We start from the raw sequence: 17774 nt of genomic DNA on the forward strand, positions 1-17774 counted from the left end.
AATTGGAATGGTGTAAGTTACTGACATGGCTCTCAGAACACTGAGAATATCACCGTGTCCTCGCAGCACATCTTACCAAAATGAGCCTTTGAAATGGAGTGAGTTTCTCCCAGGGGAAATTCACAGGATGATGTATTTCTTCATCTTCATTCAGAAGTTCAGCTAGATGTAATTTAGAGAAAGACATAGAGATGGACAGTCAAATGTCATGGGTCACTAAAATGACACCGCAATGAAAAGTCTGGCCTAAGGCTGAACATGGCTGACTTCTCTTAAAGTGGACTGTGTGCCCATGAGATGTGAGGTGTCCCCAAGGTCACGGGTGAGGCAGATCCCCGGCCAGTGAGCAGAGGTGTGGCCAACACCTTGTAACCTGCTTCTGCGTGCAGGCCGTTTTTCTGGTGAATATAAACTGGTACCTCTAGAGGCCAGAGATTTCTGTTCATAATCTACCTGTAACAGATATGGGAAATGAGAGCTTAATGGAAATTAACAAGATTCCCACAATTTGGAAAAACCACTATTATACATATCTGGTTGTTTCATGCTGCCTCAGGGTCCTCTGGGCTCACCTGCCCTGCGACGGGGGAGCCCCTGGTTTTCACTTCCAGCTGTCCCCGACACGGCTAGGGTTCCTGCCTGTCTCCTGTCCCTACTACTTCCTTTCTCCAGCGTCTAACTTTAAATACACCCTGGATGATAGAAATGGCTTTTCTGAATAGAGCAGAAATAGGTTTGCTGATCTTAAAAAAAAAAAAGCCCATGATACACAAACATTTAGGTACAAATGGATAAATCTGTTTTCCCCCTAAAACGAAACAATTTTTGCTTTACAAAACAATGATGTAAGGAAGAGGAGGAGAGCGTCTTAATCAGAACTGGAAATCAGGAAGCTATAGAAGAAAGAAAAATAGACATAATTGGCCACACAGACATTTCACCATGGTTGGTGCAGATCCCAAAGGTAAATCCAACAGACGGTAACTGATTTTTAAAAATACTTGAACAAGTTAGTATCCTTACAAAACAAAGTTAATCATGCATCACACCAGTAGGGTTCTTATAGATGGCCAAAAAAGAATAACCAATTCAGTGGGAAAATGGGCCAAGTACATTAACAGGTAAATCCAAGTGGTCCACGAACGTCTAAGAAGGTACTTAAATGTAGTGCTGGCCAGGAAATCTGAATTAAAGTACCTTGACATTTTCAGATTGGCCAAAGTTGAAAACAAATCAGTAGCCCCTTGGAAAAGAGGAAGTTATGTATCACTGGTAGAAACAGAAATTATCCTGGACTTTTCAGACAAGCAATTGAACAGCAAACTATTAACATAAAAATAATACAGTTTTGACCCAGGACTTCCCTTTCTGGCCACCCGTCCCCAAGGAAATGAGCTCAGAGGGAAGGCGTGTAAGGATGTGTCGGTTCCTCGTGGCAGAAATCTGGAAGGAAAGTGGAGAGAAATGTGGAAGGAGACACACCAGGATGTGGGTGGAGGTCCTGGGGGAGAGGCAGGGCGTCCAAGGGGCAGACGCGACACGGAAGAGGTGTGCTGAAAACAAATCATTTGATGTGAGCGGTTTACGGAGCGCACCTGTTCCACCAAATGACCTGCTAAGACTCGCGTGGGTTGTGCATGTGGGTGGTGCGGCCGCTGCTTGATCTCACGCTCAGTCACGAGACTGGCGTGGGGCCTGCATTAAGTGACACAAGCCGTGCTCACGGCTGAGCTACGTCCCTCCCTTTGATTTTCTCATTAGATACTGAGCCACGTGTGTCAGCGGACAGTTCACATGTACACACATGCAACGAGGTGAGAGGACACAAAACGTAGAGAGCTTGCTTACCTTCCTTCGGTGGAGCCTTTTCTGGAGAGAAGGGCATGCTCATCAGGCAGTAGGCAGCCTGACTGGTTCTGAAAGCGCTCCACTGGGGCACGTTCGACAGGAGGGACTCACAGAGCAGCGCGAACGGCTGGAGCCTGTGGCTGACGTGCACACACTGCTCCCACGCGGACCCCGACAGCCACCAGAGGTGCCGCTGTCTGCCGGTTTCATACGCGTCTAATAGAGGAAGGGAAATGACCGCATTAAAAGAGACAATACCCTTGACCTTTGCGTTACTCCCCAAAAGCAGATGTTTCATAAATATCTGTTGTTGAGGAAGAGCCATTTTGTGTAAAAAATCAGTTACGTAAGCGGCAGCTTTTTATTGTGGTAAACACACACACAATTTTTCATCGTTGCCATCTGTTAAGTGTAGAGTTCATCAGTGTTAAGTACATTCACATTGTTGTGAAACAGATCTCTGGAACTTTCCCGGCGAATCTGAAACTCTGTCCCTAGGAAACAGCCTGCCCCTGACCCCTGAGCTCCCCCATAGTACTTAATGATTCTAGGATCCCAACTACTCCAGACGCCTCATGTAAGTGATGGGCTTATTTTACTCAGCATGAGGTCCTCAAAGCTCCATCCATGCCACAGCAGGTGACAGGGTTTCCTCCTCTTCCAGGCTGAAGAATAGTCCCTTGTATGCATACGCCATTTTGTCTATCCACTCAGCCATTAGTGGATATCTGGGTTGCTTACACCGATTGGCTGCTGTGAACAGGGGTGTGCAAATATCAGTCTGAGGCCTTGCCTTCAGTTCTTGTGGATATATACTAAGATATGGTATTGTTGCAGCATATGGTAGTTTTATTTTTAATTCTTTGAGGAGCCTCCATACTGTTTTCCATTAAGCATTGTACCATTTTACAATCCTACCAACAGTACCCAAGGTTCTGATATCCACACATCCTTGGAGCACTTGTTATTTTTGGTTTTCCTATTTTGTTTTGTTTTGTTTTACAGTAGCTATCCTAATGAATGTGAGATGATATCTTATTATGCTCTTTTGATTTGCATTTCCTGATGATCAAGGATGTTGAACATTTTTTCATATACTTGTTGGCCATTTGTGTATCATCTTTAGAGAAATGTCTATTCAAGCCCTTTGCCCATTTTTAAATTGGGTTATTTGATTTTTTGTTGTTGTTGAGTTACTGAGTTCTTTAGGTACTTTATACATTAACTCCTTATTGATATATAATTTGAAATAGTTTTTCCTATTCCATAGGAAACACTGTTGATCATGTCCTTTGAAGTTTTTAAGTTTGATGTAGTCCTATTTGTCTTTATTTGCTTTTGTTGCCTGTGCACTGGTGTCATATCCAAGAAATCACTGCCAAGTCCAATATTAGAGTTTTATAGTTTTAGGTCTTATGTTTAGATCTTAAATTCATTTTGAGTTTATTTTTGTATTTGGCGTAGGATCCAATTTCATTCTATTGCATGTGGATATCCAATTTTCCCGGCTCCATTTGTTAAAGGGACTGTCCTTTCCTCTATCGGGTGGTCCATCTTTGTTGAAGATCATTCAATGGTTGATTTCTGTTCTGTTCTCTCTGTTCTGTTCCATGGGTCTGTTTACCTGTCTCTATGCCTGTACCAGACTGTTTTCATTACTGTAGCTTTATACTATGGCTTGTCACCAAGAAGTATGATGCTTCCAACTTTTTCTTTTTCGAAACTGTTTTCTCTAGTTAGAGTCCCTGGAGATTCTACATGAATTTTAGGATGAATTTTTCTATACTTGCAAAAACTGCCTCTTGGATTTTGTTAGGAATTGCATTGAATCTGTAGATTGCTCTAGGTCAGTATGGACACCTTAACAATATTAAGTCTGCCAATACATGAGCATGGGGTGTCTCTCCGTTTGTTTGTGTTGTCTTTGATGTCTTTCAGCAGTGTTTTATAGTTTGTAGTGTACACGTCTTTCACCTCCTTAGGTTTTTTCCTTAAGTGTTTTGTTCCTTTTGATGCTATTCTAAATGGGACTGTTTTCTTAATTTCCTTTTCATATTATTTGTTGTTAATGTATAAAAAAACACCTAATGATGTATGTTGGTTTTGTGTCTTACAACTTTGCTGTATTGGTTTACTATTTCTGACAGGGTTTTTGTGGACTCTTATGAGTTTTCTACATGTAAGATCATGTCCTCTGTGAACAAAGATACTTTTACTTCTTCCTTCCCAATTTGGATGTCTTTTATTTCTTTTTCTTATCTAATGCACTGGCTAGAACTTACATGTTAAGAACAAGTGGTTAGAGAGCAGTGGACATCCTTGCCTTGTTTCTGATCTTGAGAAAAATTCAGTGTTTTATCACTGAGTAGAATGTTAGCTGTGGGTTTTTTCCCAAATGATCTTTATTGTGTGGAGGTTCTTTCCTTCAATTCCCAGTTTGTTGAATGTTTTTAACCCTGAAAGGGTTGAGTCTTATCAAATGCTTTTTCTGCATCAATTAAGATGGTCATGTGATTATGTCCTCCATTCTGTTAATGTGGTTATTACATTGATTGATTTTTCTTATGTCAAAATGTCCTTGCAATTCCAAGAATAAATTGCATGTGGTCATGGTGTATAATCCTTTAATAGGCTGTTGAATTTGGTTTGGTATATTTTGTTGAGAAATTTTACATCTATAATCATCAGAAATATTGGTCTGTAGTTTTCTGTTCTGAAGGAATCCATGGCTTTGGTATCAGGGTAATGCCAGTCTTCCAGAACAAGCTTGAAGTGTTCCCTCCTCCTCATTTTTTGGGAAGAGTTTCAGGAAATTTTGCGTTTATTCTTTTTTAAATGTTTGGTAAAATTTTCCAGTGCAGCCATTTGTCCCAGGCCTCTTCTTTGTTGGGAGACTGTTGCTTACTGAATCAATCTCCTTACTTGTTATAAATCTGTTCAAATTTTCTATTTCTTCATGATCCAGTCTTGGTAGATTATATGTTTCCATTTCTTCTGGGTTATCCAATTTGTCAACATGTAGTTGTTCACAGTAGTCCCCTATGATCCTTTTTATTTTTGAGCATCAGTTTTAATGTTCCTGCTCTCATTTCTGATCTTCATTATTAGAGTCTTATCTTCTTAGTAAATCTAGCTTAGACTGTCTTAATTTTGTTGATATTTTCAGGAAGCCAGCTATAGGTTTTGTTTTCCATTTTTTAATTCTCTATTTTATTTGTGCTTCACTCTTTCTTATTTCCTTCCTTCTGCTAGCTTTGTGTTTAGTTAGTTCTTTTTTTTTTTTTTGCTAGTTCTTTGAGGTTGAGACCTGTTTTTTAAAAATATTTTTTAATGTTTTATTTATTTTTGAGAGAGAGAGCTAGCATGAGCAGAGTGAGAGAGAGGGAGAGAGAGAATCTGAAGCAGGTTCTGGGCTCCCAGCTGTCAGCAAATAGAGCTCGACACAGGGCTTGAACTCACAAACCATGAGATTATGACCTGAGCTGAAGTCAGACACTTAACTGACTGAGCCACCCTGGTGACCCAAGACCTGTTTGTTGTTGTTGTTGTTGCTGTTGTTAATGTATGCATTTATAGTTATAAGCTTCTCTCTTACTATTGCTTTTGCTGTATCCCATAAGCATTGTTACATTGTGTTTTCATTTTTATTTGTCTCAAGATATTTTCTGGTTTCCCTTGTGACTTCTTTGACCTACTGATTAAGAGTATGTTATTTAATATCCACATGCTTTTGTATGGTTCATGTGATATCGATTTCTAGTTTCATTCCATTGTGGCCAGAAAAAGATACTATATATATGTCAGTCATCGTGCCTGGAGACCCACATCTCTAACTTAAAAAAGTGGTTAACTAAGTTTTGGTCCATTCAAAAACTGGAATGTTGTGTAGACATAAAAAGTCTATTTCCTGACAGAGGAAGCTACTTGTGACATGTTATTAATTTGTAAAAAAGTAGATGTAAGTCTTTCAGCAAAGGCACCGTCAAGAACACACAAATATTCCTATATGGGTATGAACGTATGTAAAGAAGATTTATAGGGAGGAAAACTAGTGGAAGGAAAACCCACAAACATACTGACAGTCATGATCTCAGGACTGTGGGGTTACAGAAGATTCATTTACTTCTTTCTGCTTATCTGTAGGTTGTAATGATTTGCTTAATAAACACATTCTGCTTGTATCATGATTTAAAAAAAAAGGAAGTTATTAAATGTTGTTTCTTTAAGTGCACTGGGGGTGTTTTTAGGGGTCCAAGTGCTGTGGGCGCCCCGTGGGCTGGCTGGCTGCTGGCCTTGTCTCCTGGTCACAGGTGAGGGTCGGGAGTGGCTCCCTGACTGGGCGGTGGTGCTCAGACCCACCCTCCCGGACACAGGGCATCTGACTGAGAGGGGCTCTTGTCACGCTGGTGCGTGGCTATGTACATTTTCCTGTTACACCCCAGACTCATTCTAAACATTTTTATTTTATTTTTTGGTTTAAGATATTGAGTTATTAAAAAACTGTTTTAATGTTTACTTATTTTTGAGACACAGAAAGACAGAACATTAGCAGGGAAGGGGTACAGAGAGAGGGACACACAGAATTCAAAGATGCTCCAGGCTCTGAGCTGTCAACACAGAGCCCAACGCAAGCCTTGAACTCAAGAACCCTGAGACCACGCCCTGAGCCAAAGTTGGAGGCTCAACCAAGATACCCAGACGCCCCAAGATATTGAGTTATTGTATGTTTTTACAAACAAAGCAGTCTTAATAAACTCATAAGAACATTTCCTAACTCAACAGTCATTTATGAAACATCTACATACCAGGCTTCGGTAAAATAAGAACAAACAAAAACCAAAACAAAACTATCCAAATGGCTGGTATTCTCGAGAGCGATTCTTTTTCTGAGAGCAATTTCCTTTCTGACTTCTAGGCTTTGCTAATAGTCTCAAAACACTTGACCGAGGACACTCCAAACCACCTCCTCTTCTCCCTTGGGGACAACATCAGCTGACGTTTAACTGTATACTTCCTGTGATTTAGAGCTACCACACAGCACAACAACATGTCACTGAACTGTATGCTTAAAAATGGTTCAGAAGGTAAATTCTATGTTATGTGTATCTTACCATGACTTAGGAAATAAGTATATTTAAAAATGTGCAACACAGGAGGATTTGAAAAGATCCCATACTTACGTGATTTTGCTAATCATTTTGCATAAGCGTGCTTTTCATGGCTCAAATTTTCAAGGGATTTTCATAAGAAACTGAGGGGGACTGTGGATAGGAGGGGTCAAGCTTTGCTCTAGATGGCATTTATTCTGTGTGTGCACACATGTGCGTGTGTCCCTAATGACTGGCACTGGGCATTTTTAGTAGATTAGGATTACAATAACCATACCACATGCCATCCATTCAACAATTATTGAGTACCAATTATATGCCTAATGGATAAGGATACAGTGATGAATTAAACGTCACACTTGACCTGAAGCTACTTTTAGAACATACATATAGAACCACAGGCTTGGAGCACTTAAACCTCTCAGGGCTTTTCAGGAAGACATGTTTGCAATGGCTTTTTGCCAATCCCAGAGCAGGTACCTTTTACTTACTATCAAGTCTAGGCCGGGACATCACACCTTTAGCATTCTTCAGCACGTCAGAATGTAAGAAGATGTCCCATTCTTCGTCTGGTAGGGACCCAAGGTCATCGCGCACGAGACTGCCCCCAGCATTATTTTGCATGATCGCCGTGCAAAGCCGGAAGGAGAAACACAGCTTGTGCTGGTGAAACAGAGCCAAGGACACCACCTGGGGGGAGGGGAGGGAAGGGGTGGGACCATCACGTCAGATGCGCCCCCCTGTACTGAAGTCTGTAAGAGTCCCAGGAAAGAACTCTCACCTTAAAAACATTTCTCGTCAGCACATCTATCGCCTGTTGAAGACGCCTCTCTAAGAGATGTTTGTCGTTTCCTAACTTCGGTTCTTGGGAGCCGGCTATGCTGTCACAAATGGTTTCCTGAGGCGTGTTCTCCCTTTTCAGACTCTGTTGTTGCTCTTTGCTTTGGGGAGCTACTGATTGGGCAAATGCTTGGCGAAACCAGTCCAGGGAGAACTGGTACATGGGGCTGAGGCGGGTGAGCCCGGCCACCAGGAAGTAGAGCAGGGCGCCCCGGGTCGCAATGGGCATGTACCGTTCCCGCAGCGCTCGGATTTCACTTTCTGCTTTTTCTGTCTCTTTGATGTGCTCTGAAATCTTGCTTGAAGTCATTTTGGATTTTCTTAAGACGTCTACAATTTCCTCATCATCTAATATATACACTAAAGACAAAGAATGAATAAAAACCTTTGGAATGTTAAATACTGATCATTCCTTCATCCTGAAATCTTTCTTTAAGAGGCTATTTTCCCCCAAGTTTATTTATTTATTTTGAGAGAGAGACAGGAACAGAAGGAGAGAGAGCCAGAATCCCAAGCAGGCTCCACACTGTCAGCACAGAGCCTGGCACAGGACTTGAACTCACAAATTGAGAGATCATGACCTGAGCCAAAGTCAGACACTTAACCAACTGAGCCACCCAGGCGCTCTGTGTAGGTTCTATCTTTAGTGCACATAATAAGTAGCCATTCCATCAGAAGGAATGACCCACTATACACATAGGATATGAAAACCAAATTTCCAGAAAATAACAAGTGCCTCATTTTTTCCTGTGATGCACTCTGATATTTCCTATTCTATTCTATTTTCTTAAGCAAATAAAGTTGAAAATGAATTGATTTCTCATTCCACTGTCAGGCTACAACTTACCTTTTAAAAAAGCACTGCCCTAGAAACACAGAATAATTCTATTCTTTTTGAATATTTAGGATGATTTTCTGATTTCCATGATTGATTCTATTATTTTATGAACAAAACATTCACATTTTCCTCAGGTGCTTCTGTGAATGACATCATTTATCGAGTCCTCACATATTGAGTCCTTGATGCTCACCTCAGGACACATGTTGGTTTGAAAAGAGCCCTCTTAAAATGTGGGTCTAGAACTAAAGTAGCTTTATATGCTCATTTTAAGGAATGATGGGATTATTACATTCCATGACCTGGATACCACATTCTTCTTGATTTCGGGGATGCTTTCTAAGTGATGTCTGGACCCCAGCTCTGGGCTACCTCTCAGAGTCCCCACCCTACTTGGGTTTCCCATAGTGCATGGGGAGCTGCAGTACAGATAAAATATTTAGAAAGAGAGAGTAAGGATGACCTATTTTACTAAGACTTGGAAAAAGGAAAGAAAAAAATATGTAAATATATACTGAGTCAAGGAGTCTCTTTATTTAGCTTTTTTTCAAGAACAACTTTTTATTATAACTACTATTAGGAAAATTATAACCATTATTACTAAAAGGTTAGTCTTTAAAAAATCTCAAAAGGGCACCTGGCTGGCTTAGTCAGGTGTTGACTCTTTTTTTTTTCCATAATATTTTATTGTCAAATTGTTTCCCATATAACACCCAGTGCTCTTCCCCTTAAGTGCTCTCCACCATCACCACCACCTCTTTCCCCCCCCTCCCCCTTAGGTGTTGACTCTTGATCTCGGCTCAGGTCATGATCTCAGTTTGTGGGATTGAGCCCTATGTTGGGTTCTGCACTGGGAGTGTGGAGCTTGCTTGGGATTCTCTCTCTCTCTCTCTCTCTCTCTCTGCCCCTCCTCGACCTGTGCTCTCTTTCTCTCTCAAAATAAATAAACTTAAGCCCTCAGACTCCACCACAAGGAACAAGTGCTAGGAATAATCATGAAAGGCAGAATGACACCTTACACTGTGTGGACGTGTGTGGATGTGTGTTATCATAAACAACTTTCTTTTTGTCTCATTAAATCTATCTTTTGTCCAATGTAGACAAAAGTTATAGCAAAACATGACATTTGTTCATATAGTGGTTCATGAAATGGGACAGGCTACACTAGTCAGACCATGTCACCTTCTGTGTGTCACCCAAGACCTACATGTTCTGGTTCATTCCAATCTCCCAAGGGAAACAGACGTGACAACCTGGTCCAGGCAACTAACTAGTCTTGTCATTAAGAGAAGCATGGCTTAGCCCCGTGTTACACAGAAAGAGCTTAATGGGTGTCATTAGAATAGGAAGGAACATAGTCAGATCTTTAATGGGGAACTAGCCCCGTGTTACACAGAAAGAGCTTAATGGGTGTCATTAGAATAGGAAGGAACATAGTCAGATCTTTAATGGGGAACTAATGCATCCGAGAGACATTCAAGCCCCAGAGTCACCAGTTAGGAGCCTACGAACGGCAATCCACTGATAGATGACTGGCATTTGATGACAGATGATTTAGGAGCTGTGACCCTGTGACTTATAATAAGAAATATACATGAGGTCTTCATCGCGTATTAGAACTCTATGAACGCTGGGGATTTCTAAAGGAGAGGCGAGAGTAATAAAGGCGTGTTTTGTCATGTTAGTGAGGTGCCTCTGGACTCCATCTAAGGACTGGTGATGGATCGCCAGGCGGGCGGTGGACAGAGGGTTAGCAGGCAGCCCGCATCTCCCCAGACCTCGCCTACGCCCACCTGCTGTTCCGAGTCCCGTCCTTTCATGAGAGACCAGGAATCCAGTGAGCAAATGGGGTTGCTGGAACTTGCGTTCTGAAGCCCCTCTAGGGGGAGGGGGTAGTCTTGTGGGACTGAAACCATAAGGGGAGGGGATCTGAGGCCATCTGCAGGGAGGCAGTGTCCCATGGCGGCCACTGTAGTCCTGAGTGCACTCCATCCTGCATGTTGAAACAGCGTATATGGAACCCCTGTGGGAGGGTGGCCCCAGGAAGCTGTCATGCTTTCTCTTTAGTTGGTTAGAAATTATATTGTTAAAATGTAGAGACTGTGGTTTCTCAGCTATTTCTTGTGCTGAAGAGGAAAATCTTTTCTACTGCTACTTTAATAAACACCATATTTTAATGGGACACATATAAGTTACTGGATTATGTCCTTATCTATTTTAGCTATGAATTCTTGGGGAGACCTAATCTTTAGGTCTCTACTCTAACCTGATACATAGAACACACGTCAGATGCTTGATGTAGATGGCAGAGAGCAAGGCGGGCACCAACCAGTCTCTGTAGGAGTTTTCTTACAACTTCCGCTGACTATCTCGTGGCACATATCCTACGGCATAATGAGCTAAGGCAGAGGTGGGAACGCATTTCATTTCAGAGATGGGTGTTCTACCTCCATTAATCAGTTCTCCAGTGGAAACTGCAGATCTGATATTTTTGCTCCGATTGAGAATATGGCCTTTCTGGCTTTTCTTCTGTCCTCCACAGAGCTAGCAAAAGTCTCCCAATGTCACGAAACACCTTCACTGACCTTGTATGGTCTGCAGTATATTTAGCGTTGTTTCTTCCAGCTCTTCAAGAGCCACAGCGTCGAGGGATATGCTCTCCAGTACCTGGAGATGTCGGTTCTCTAAGTGAGGAACTTCGTGTGATAACACCGTAGATAGGAGCTGATCCTGCAAACCTGGGAGTGTCACAGCGAAGCTGACCAGAGTCACAAAGTTACAAACCGATGGAGGAAAGTGGGGGTTTTCTACGTCTGTAGAAATGAACAGCCTGAAGTATGAGAAAGGCACCAGTTATTCATAGGGTCAGTGGAGGGAAAACACAGGAAACAAATTTATGAAATAATGGAAAGAAATGCAAAACAAGGAGCATTTTTAGTGCTGTCCAGCCCTGTATGCAAAATAGGCTCTCAATTTATACTGTGTGGCTGTATTTACTATTTACAATTAAAACCCACAACCACAGATTACATCCCCACCATATTTCGTCTCCGCATCGGGGCAGAGGAAAGAGAAGTGCTAACTAAGTAGCAGGAGCTCTGAACTGCTGTTAGGGGACCCTGAGCACCGTGGTGTTTGCCATGGTCAGAAAGTGACAGAGCGGGACCTGTGGCCAGTCTGCCCTCCTCGACAGTGCCCTCCACCCCTTCCTCACACACACAACTCAGCCATGGGCACCAGGCTGTCGATGCAGCAAAATGCTGCTGCGTTCATTCCTGGGGCCATTGCTCAATCTGTAATTTGTGCGCAGCTGTGCTCTGGAGAGCATTAGTTAGCTAAGGGGCTTTGAGGTCCTTAACGGGAAGACTCCTGTGTAACCTTCTTTAACCTAGTGTTTTTAAAAAACTACGGGACCCCTTTTTTGAGTGACACCTATTAAATCTCTAGAATGGGGTTAGTTGTTTTGAGGACCGTACTGTACTTTGCAAAATGTTCTCTTAACCGAAGGAGGGAGTCTGGGAGAGAGGATTCCAAGCTGTAAGAGTCTGGAGGAGCCCAGGGGCAAGGACCCCTGAGCACCAGGACCATGTGAGGACTCGGCGTGTCAGAGCCCCTGGAAGATAGGGAAGTGCACCGGGCTGGGAGCCAGTGACCCACCTTCTTGTCCCCCTTGCCAATCACCTGCTACTTAAGTCCTGCTGGTTATGAGTTCAAGGGGAGAGCGCTGTGCCTGGCAGCGCAAGTGTCTTATCCCCTCGGGAACTGTATTTATGTAGTATTAAGTTTGACTGTTTAAATCCTCTGTGAAGTTGGATGGCGGGAGGGGGGCAGAGTTCCCAAAGGTCCTGAACCGCGGGGAATATGGATACAATGTTCTCGTTGGACCAAACGCTCTCTTTTTCCTCCAGATATCCAATATGGATTTTGTGTTTTTAAAGGAGCAGAAGTGTTTCCTGCTGAAATCAAATGTGAGGCAAACAGACCAAGGGGGGTCGAGTGGGGCCCAGCTTCCAGCTTGCTGCCGCTCTGCACACCTTTCTGGGGAGCCCCTCCTGCCCCCAGGTCTTACTGGGCACAGCATGGAAAATACTGGCTGGGAATGACTTAATAAATACAACTCCGTTCTCTGTTGTTCGTACCGAAACACACAAACAAAACATTCAAACGCAATCTCACGGTTTTCTCCAGGAGAAGCTCACCTGTACGGAAATACAGGCCCTTCTCTGATATTTTTCTAAAAAAATACACACATTGGCTGCACTTTAGCTGTGGGAGACATTACCTAAATTGGGAACTGTATTCAATCTCAGAGTCCTCAATCCTTATGAAACACGGTCCTCTTTTCGGAGGGACACCCACTTTCAAAATCGCCTTTAAACTTGGAGCTAATGGTTCAGGGAGATTCTGAAAGAGATAAGGAGAAAGTTCATCTTAGAACAAAGAGTCAGCTGAAAAGTCACAGCATTTACACATGTAAATGTACATCTTGTTAGTATTCGGACACCAAAGAGAGCCTGATCTGAGAGAACTGACCATTGAAAAGTCACTGGATGTATTTACTAGTTTTCCCCTGACAAAGTTATCCATAATTAAAAGCTTTTAGTTTCTATGCTCAGTGCATCCAGTCTATACTGCAGCAGCACGGAATTAGGGAGTTAGGCCATTGTGTCCAAATACCTGCAAGAGGACACTCCCTCCTGTCTTCACAGCATTCTCTAGAGTTTGGAGGTAGCTGCCGTCCTCAATGGAGAGCTCCTGCAGCCTGGACCCTTCCATCTGCCGGATCCAGTTGTGCGCCTGCTTCTGCGGATCTATGAGCAGTGGCCACTGCAGGCCGCTTGTGGTCAAGATGGCATTCTCTGTTGCATACTGACTGAGCGGGAGCCCCTGGGAATGCCACCGGCGGATCTGGAACGAGAGCATTAGTAGGTGTGCTGCTCCGTACACTTCCTGGCTCCTGCAGTGTCCCCTACAAGGGACCGTACAGGGGCGCTGCCTTTAGAAAAATCAAATAATCTTTAAAAGGAGTGAGGGCATGAATAATATAAAACACCAGGATATGAAATTCTGGGTAATTACTCACTGAGTTACACGTTTCTGTTCATCAGGACGGAGGAGTTCCCCTGACAACAATGATATTATGGGGGATGGGCACAAAATGTGACAGGTGCCTGTTCCCAGGACGTGGACTCTGGTGCGTATGACAGACGACAACACGGTGGCTCTACTGCACGCCCACCACCTGCCATGCACACACATGCGTCATCTAGTCACACCTGCTCCAACAGCCCTCACTTCTCAGGAGGGGGAACTGGGCTTTGTCCACAGTCACGCCGGCCGAGCAAGAGGCAGACCTAGGGTTTGACTCAGAAGCTGACGCCAAGACAGATAAACTTCATTTGGATTTCCTGGCAGTCTCAGCAGGCTGGGAGAAAAAAAAGCCCAGAAGGTGCTGGGAGGTCGGAGGAGGAAAGGACATCAGGGACATTCCAGGGAGACCCCACAGGGAGCCAAGGATACTTTTCAGTTTTTAAAGGAAAGAAAAAGTTTTTTGTTGCGGTCTGTGCAGAACTGCAGGCTCTTGACGTCTACGTAGAAGGAAACACGATGGGGTGGAGAAGCCTGAAAACTACAAGAGCCCCACTGACTGGGGTTCAGACTGTGTCCAAAGACAGGTGGGAGCAGAGGTCAGTGTGGACAGAGAAATATGCCGCGGGCCTGAGTTTTTACTTTATATTGTTTTTCTTTAAAGAAAATTTCCTATTTAGTAACTGCTTCCATATTTTTTTATGTTTATTCATTCTTGAGAGAGAGGGCGTGGGTAGGGGAGGTGTGGAAGGGAAGGGGTAGAGGAGCCAAAGCAGGCTCCCTGCTCACAGCACAGAGCCCAATGTGGAGAGGGGGCTCGAACTCACACACTGAGATCATGACCTGAGCTGAAGTCAGATGCTTAGCCGACTGAGCCACCCAGGTGCCCCCAGAGTTTGTATAAAAAAAAAAAATCAATTGTGCTCGTGACTTTCATACTTATTATCTTATTGAAGCATGTAGTCCTATAATTCATTTTGCTAATATTGGAACTTTAGATCAAGGAAAGTTAAAGTATATATTCTCTTTTCCATGTGGCTTCGTCTGTGTGGTGTTCTAGCTGTATCCACTGTATGAACATAGCCAGGTTCGTTTATGTATCCGTCCTACTGGGGAGGGCACTTGGATTGTGTCTCAGGTACTTTGCTATTGCAAATAATGCTACAATGAATGCTCTTTTATATTCTTTTGATTAATTTATATATGCATTTCTTATATATGCACATGGAAAAGAGAATATATACTTTAACTTTCCTTATATATGAGTCTTAGGGTATGTGGATTTTTAATACTTGTAGCTGAAGTCCGTTTTCTAAGATGATTTTAGCATTCTGTATCATCACCAGCAATGTATGAGAATTTGTTACTCCAGATCTGTGCTGACTCTTGGTAATGTTAGTGTTTCAGATTTTAGTCCTTTGGCTGATGTGTTGTGATACATCATCTTAGAGTTAACTCTCCTTCTCTCAATGAATAGGGAGGGGAAGCCCCTTTCAAATGTTTATTGGATATTTGCATAGTCTCTTTCGTGAGCCGCCTGTTCAGGGCTCTCCATTTATTTACTGGGTTGAATGTCTTTTGCTCATTGATTGGTGGTTTCTATACCACAGCTTTGTGTTACAAATATCCTCTCCTGTTCTTTGACTTCTCTTTACACCCTCTCAATGGGGTCTCTGGATGAACAGGTGTAAATTTTAATGTAATTTGATTAATGTTTTCCTTTATGGTTAGTTCTGCTTGAAAAATCTTTTCTTAACCTAGGTCCTGAATGTACTCTCCTAAATTATGCTTTATTCCTGTGTCTTCCACAGTGGGGTCCATAGTTCAACTGCAATTAAATTTTTATGTTTGGTGTGAAGCCTTGGTCAAATTTCTTTCTTTTTTGTCATAAATCAGATGTCTGCATATGTATGGGTCTGTTTTGGGCTCTCTGTTCTCCTCCTTTGGTGTCATTGTCCTATCACATGGATAAATAATAACTACTATATAATAAATAATACATATGATATATTATGTATACTAATATATATAATAAATAATCCTAACTTCTATAGCTTCAAAGTAAGTGTTGATCTCTGAGACAGCAAGCCCTCCACCAATTTCATCACCAAAAGTGTCTTGGACATGTTAGCTATCTGCCTTCTAACTCTTAGAATCAGTTTGTCAGATGAGATACACACTCCCCTACCTGTTGGAATGTTGACTGGATCTACAGATCAGCTTGGAAAGAACTGGAAACTTAAGTATGTTGAGTCTTCCAGTTCATGAACATGGCATAACTCTTCATTTATTTAGGTTTCTTAAAATTTATCTCAGTAATATTTTATAGTTTTGTGTCTGTAAGTTTTATACAACTTCTTGATGGATTCATTCTGATGCTATGATAAGCGGGGTCTAAAACCTGAGTACCCTCTTTGTTGTTGGTGGGAGAAATTCAATCAGTTTTTATATATTGACTTTAATTCCAGAAACTGAGAAATTTTACCAAACTTTTATTAATTCTCATGATATAGCTATAGATTTTCTTGGATTTTCTAGGTAATCATCTGCAGAAATTTGTATTTTTTGTTGTTTTCTTCTTTTCCAATCTTAGTATCTTTTACTTTTCTTGCCTTCCTGTGTAAGGACGCAGGTCTGAAACTGACTCCATGAGACAATAGAAGGGCACACATTGCCCAAGGCAAGAGGGACCACCCTTGTAACGCCCAATCAGGAAAGGCCAGCTCTAAGGGCAGGCCTAATGGAGGCTAAGACTAGTCACGCCCTATGTGAGGGTCCTGGGCCCACTCTGTGATTGGTCAATACGCTAAATGTTGTGATTGGGTCCCGCCAAAAGTAACAAGTACTCTAGGCAATGTGAATGGTTAAACCTGCTGTCAATATTGTATAAGAATGCTTGGATCATTGTACCTGTGTCACAATTTCCTGTAACTCCCCCTTCCCAAACTCATAAAAGGCCCTGCCCCCCCATGTTGGGGGCTCTCAGCATGGATCTGCTGCGATGGTAAAGTCTGTGAGGTTGAGCTTAGGCTCGGCCAGCCTAAGCCCGTAATAAAACCACCCTTTGCTTTTGCATGTGTGATTCGGCCTCCTTGGTGGTCTCTGGTTTTTGGGGGCGATATTAAAATCTGGGCATAACACCTGCATGGTCTAGGGTCTCCACTAGAGTGTTACATACAAGTAGAGTGGATACTCCTTTGTCATGTTTCTGGTCTCAAAGGAAAAGCTTTCACCAGTGCTTCACTTTTTCAAATCTGATTTCTTCTTTGAATTATGGTTAGTTTAGGAGTGTGGTTTCTAATTTCCAGAAATATGGGGATTTTCAAAGAAACATTTAATTATTGACTTCTGGCTTAGTTGCCTTTTGGATGGAAAATATACTCTTTGACATGTGTTGAAAAGTTTTGGTGGTGCGTTACATTGTCAATTTTGGCAGTGTCCTGAGTGTGCCTACACTGAGTACATGAGCTCCAGATGGAGGCTGCAGCATCCTGTGTGTGCCTGGGAAGTCCACTCGATCATATTGTTCAGATCTTCTCTATTCTTACTGATTTTTGTGTTTTCTATGAGTTATAGGAAGAAGTGTGTTAAAATATTTCACCATAATTGTAGATTTGTCCATTTTTATCTGTAGTTCTCTTAATGTTTGCTTTATATTATTTGAGGTCTTAATTTTAGGTACAAATTCAGAATTGACAAAACATTGCTGGAGAATTAAACTAATTCTTATTGTAACATAAACATTTATTTCTAGTAATCCTCCCCCGACTTTTTTGCCTTAAAGTGTATTTTGTCTTTTTTTGGTAAACTATAGTAAGTTTCCTTTTTCTTTTTTTTTTTTTTACCGTCAATCTTTATGTTTTAGATGTGTCTTTTCTAAATAATTTATGGTTTCTGTTTTGTGCTTTAGTTTGTACTTTTATATAGTATTACAATCTTAGCTTTTTAAGTGGACTTTTTAGACCATTTACATGTAATGTAATTATAGATATTTCTGGATTTAAGTTGGTTATTAGTATTATGAAAATGAGAAGTTAGTATTTGCTTCTGAG

At 42.0% G+C, this 17774-nt stretch overlaps 1 protein-coding gene across 1 annotated transcript in view; it reads right to left on the reverse strand.

Moving 5' to 3' along the window:
• DNAH14 (dynein axonemal heavy chain 14) overlaps positions 1-17774 on the reverse strand; it is a 296737-nt gene that overhangs the window by 45425 nt on the left and 233538 nt on the right. Inside the window, exons 66-72 of the mRNA XM_029934922.1 lie at positions 13312-13542; positions 12917-13038; positions 11220-11464; positions 7738-8156; positions 7448-7646; positions 1849-2064; positions 77-162 (exon numbers count right to left, since the gene is read on the reverse strand). Coding sequence (XP_029790782.1) covers positions 77-162; positions 1849-2064; positions 7448-7646; positions 7738-8156; positions 11220-11464; positions 12917-13038; positions 13312-13542 — 1518 coding nt within the window. The remainder of the gene's footprint in view (positions 1-76; positions 163-1848; positions 2065-7447; positions 7647-7737; positions 8157-11219; positions 11465-12916; positions 13039-13311; positions 13543-17774) is intronic.

This window comes from Suricata suricatta, chromosome 3 (genome assembly GCF_006229205.1).
Source record: "Suricata suricatta isolate VVHF042 chromosome 3, meerkat_22Aug2017_6uvM2_HiC, whole genome shotgun sequence".
Taxonomy (NCBI): Eukaryota; Metazoa; Chordata; class Mammalia; order Carnivora; family Herpestidae; genus Suricata; species Suricata suricatta.